The 1,522-nt window shown below is 48.8% G+C and overlaps 1 protein-coding gene across 1 annotated transcript; it reads left to right on the forward strand.

The window, feature by feature from the left end:
• Positions 1 to 32: 32 nt before the first annotated feature.
• Positions 33 to 1,392, forward strand: EMH_0097150 (Dynein heavy chain 2, axonemal, related; the record flags this gene model as incomplete). The annotated part of the gene is made up of 5 exons (XM_038023270.1): positions 33 to 94; positions 209 to 356; positions 498 to 721; positions 820 to 1,073; positions 1,199 to 1,392. 5 exons carry the CDS (start codon positions 33 to 35, stop codon positions 1,390 to 1,392), a joined length of 882 nt encoding a protein of 293 aa, XP_037879124.1.
• Between the last annotated feature and the right edge of the window lie 130 nt (positions 1,393 to 1,522).

The following is a 1,522-nucleotide window of genomic DNA, read 5'->3' on the forward strand; positions in this document are numbered from 1 at the left end:
CTGAGGAGTGGATGACCACAGTTGACGAAGCCATGAAAGTTTCTCTTCACAGAATAACAAAGGAGGGCGTGTTCATGTACGGCTGCGTGCCAAGGTGAGCTTAGTTTATTCAGGCCATTTTAATCCCAGAAAATGCCAACCTGGTTGTAGCTGCGCCTTGAAAGGGACTGCATAGTCGATGCCCCTGTTCCAGCTTGTGTACTTTCAGGACGCAGTGGATCACCGAACAGCTTGGCATGGTGGCGTGTGTGGGATCTCGTATTTGGTGGACTTGGCGAGTTGAGGACGCATTTGAGAGGATGGAACAAGGGGACAAAAATGCGCTTCGTGATGAAGTGGCAGTCCAGCGCCAGCAGGTAACGAGCCGTGGCTTTCAAAATCGCTGCAGTAAACGTTAACGCATTCTTAACTTAGCTCAAAGCATTTTATTCTCAAGTAGGCATCATAAAAAAGAGATCTGACTTCTTTATGGGTTCTCGTGAGCAACGTACGCTCAGGTCCACACGTTGATCGAGGTGGTGCGGAAGCCACTAGAATACCGCGCTAGAAAAAAAGTGAACACCCTTATTATATTGGACGTGCATGCACGTGACCTTGTCGAGAGATTCGTCCAGAATGCGGTGTTCAGCGCCAACAGCTTTGAATGGGAGAGTCAATTGCGCTTCTACTGGGACAAAGCGATAGACGACATTGAAATACGGCAATGCACTGGGCAATTCAGGTTAGCAAATGACTGAATGGGGAGACACTTAGGAGGCAGTGTACTCTACACTGCTTAATGAAACCCTCCCAATGCAACCAGGCTTCTGTGCGCTGCAGATATGGATACGAGTACCAAGGTCTTAATGGCCACCTGGTCATCACTCCTCTAACGGATAGATGCATTATGACTCTCACAACGGCCCTCACATTCTGTTTGGGGGGCGCACCGGCTGGACCAGCTGGAACTGGCAAAACAGAGACCGTAAAGGACTTGGCCAAGTCCTTAGCAATTCGCTGCGTTGTCCAAAACTGTGGTGAAGGGTTGGACTACAAGGCAATGGGGACGATTTTCTCAGGGCTTGTGCAAACTGGTATGGTTCCACAGGAGCATCCGTAGGCAAAAGCTTTTTGCCAATAGAACCCGTGCCTTTAAGCTCTCCACCCCATGAAAATTAGTTCCTCAACTTTCTCTTGCTCCTTCTGTCACTGGTCTTAGGCTTCTGGGGTTGCTTCGATGAGTTCAACCGCATCAATCCAGAGGTGCTTTCTGTGGTATCCGCTCAAATCAAGGCGATACAGACGAGCCTACAAAATGGCAAAGGTTCCGTAGAACTACTGGGCAAGAGCCTGAAGTTTGTCCCCACAGTGGGAATTTTCGTAACAATGAATCCCGGCTATGCTGGAAGGTGAGCCCTTCGAAATGTTGCAGTTGCGCGCGCTAACGTGGAATAAAATAATTTTTAAAATTAGAGAAAAGCGGCAATGGGAGCACCGCTCGAAGAAACCGTTACAGGTTTTTTTGAATGCAGGTCTGAGCTCC

The sequence above is a fragment of the Eimeria mitis genome, genomic scaffold (assembly GCF_000499745.2).
Source record: "Eimeria mitis Houghton genomic scaffold, Emh_scaff9412, whole genome shotgun sequence".
Lineage (NCBI taxonomy): Eukaryota > Apicomplexa > Conoidasida > Eucoccidiorida > Eimeriidae > Eimeria > Eimeria mitis.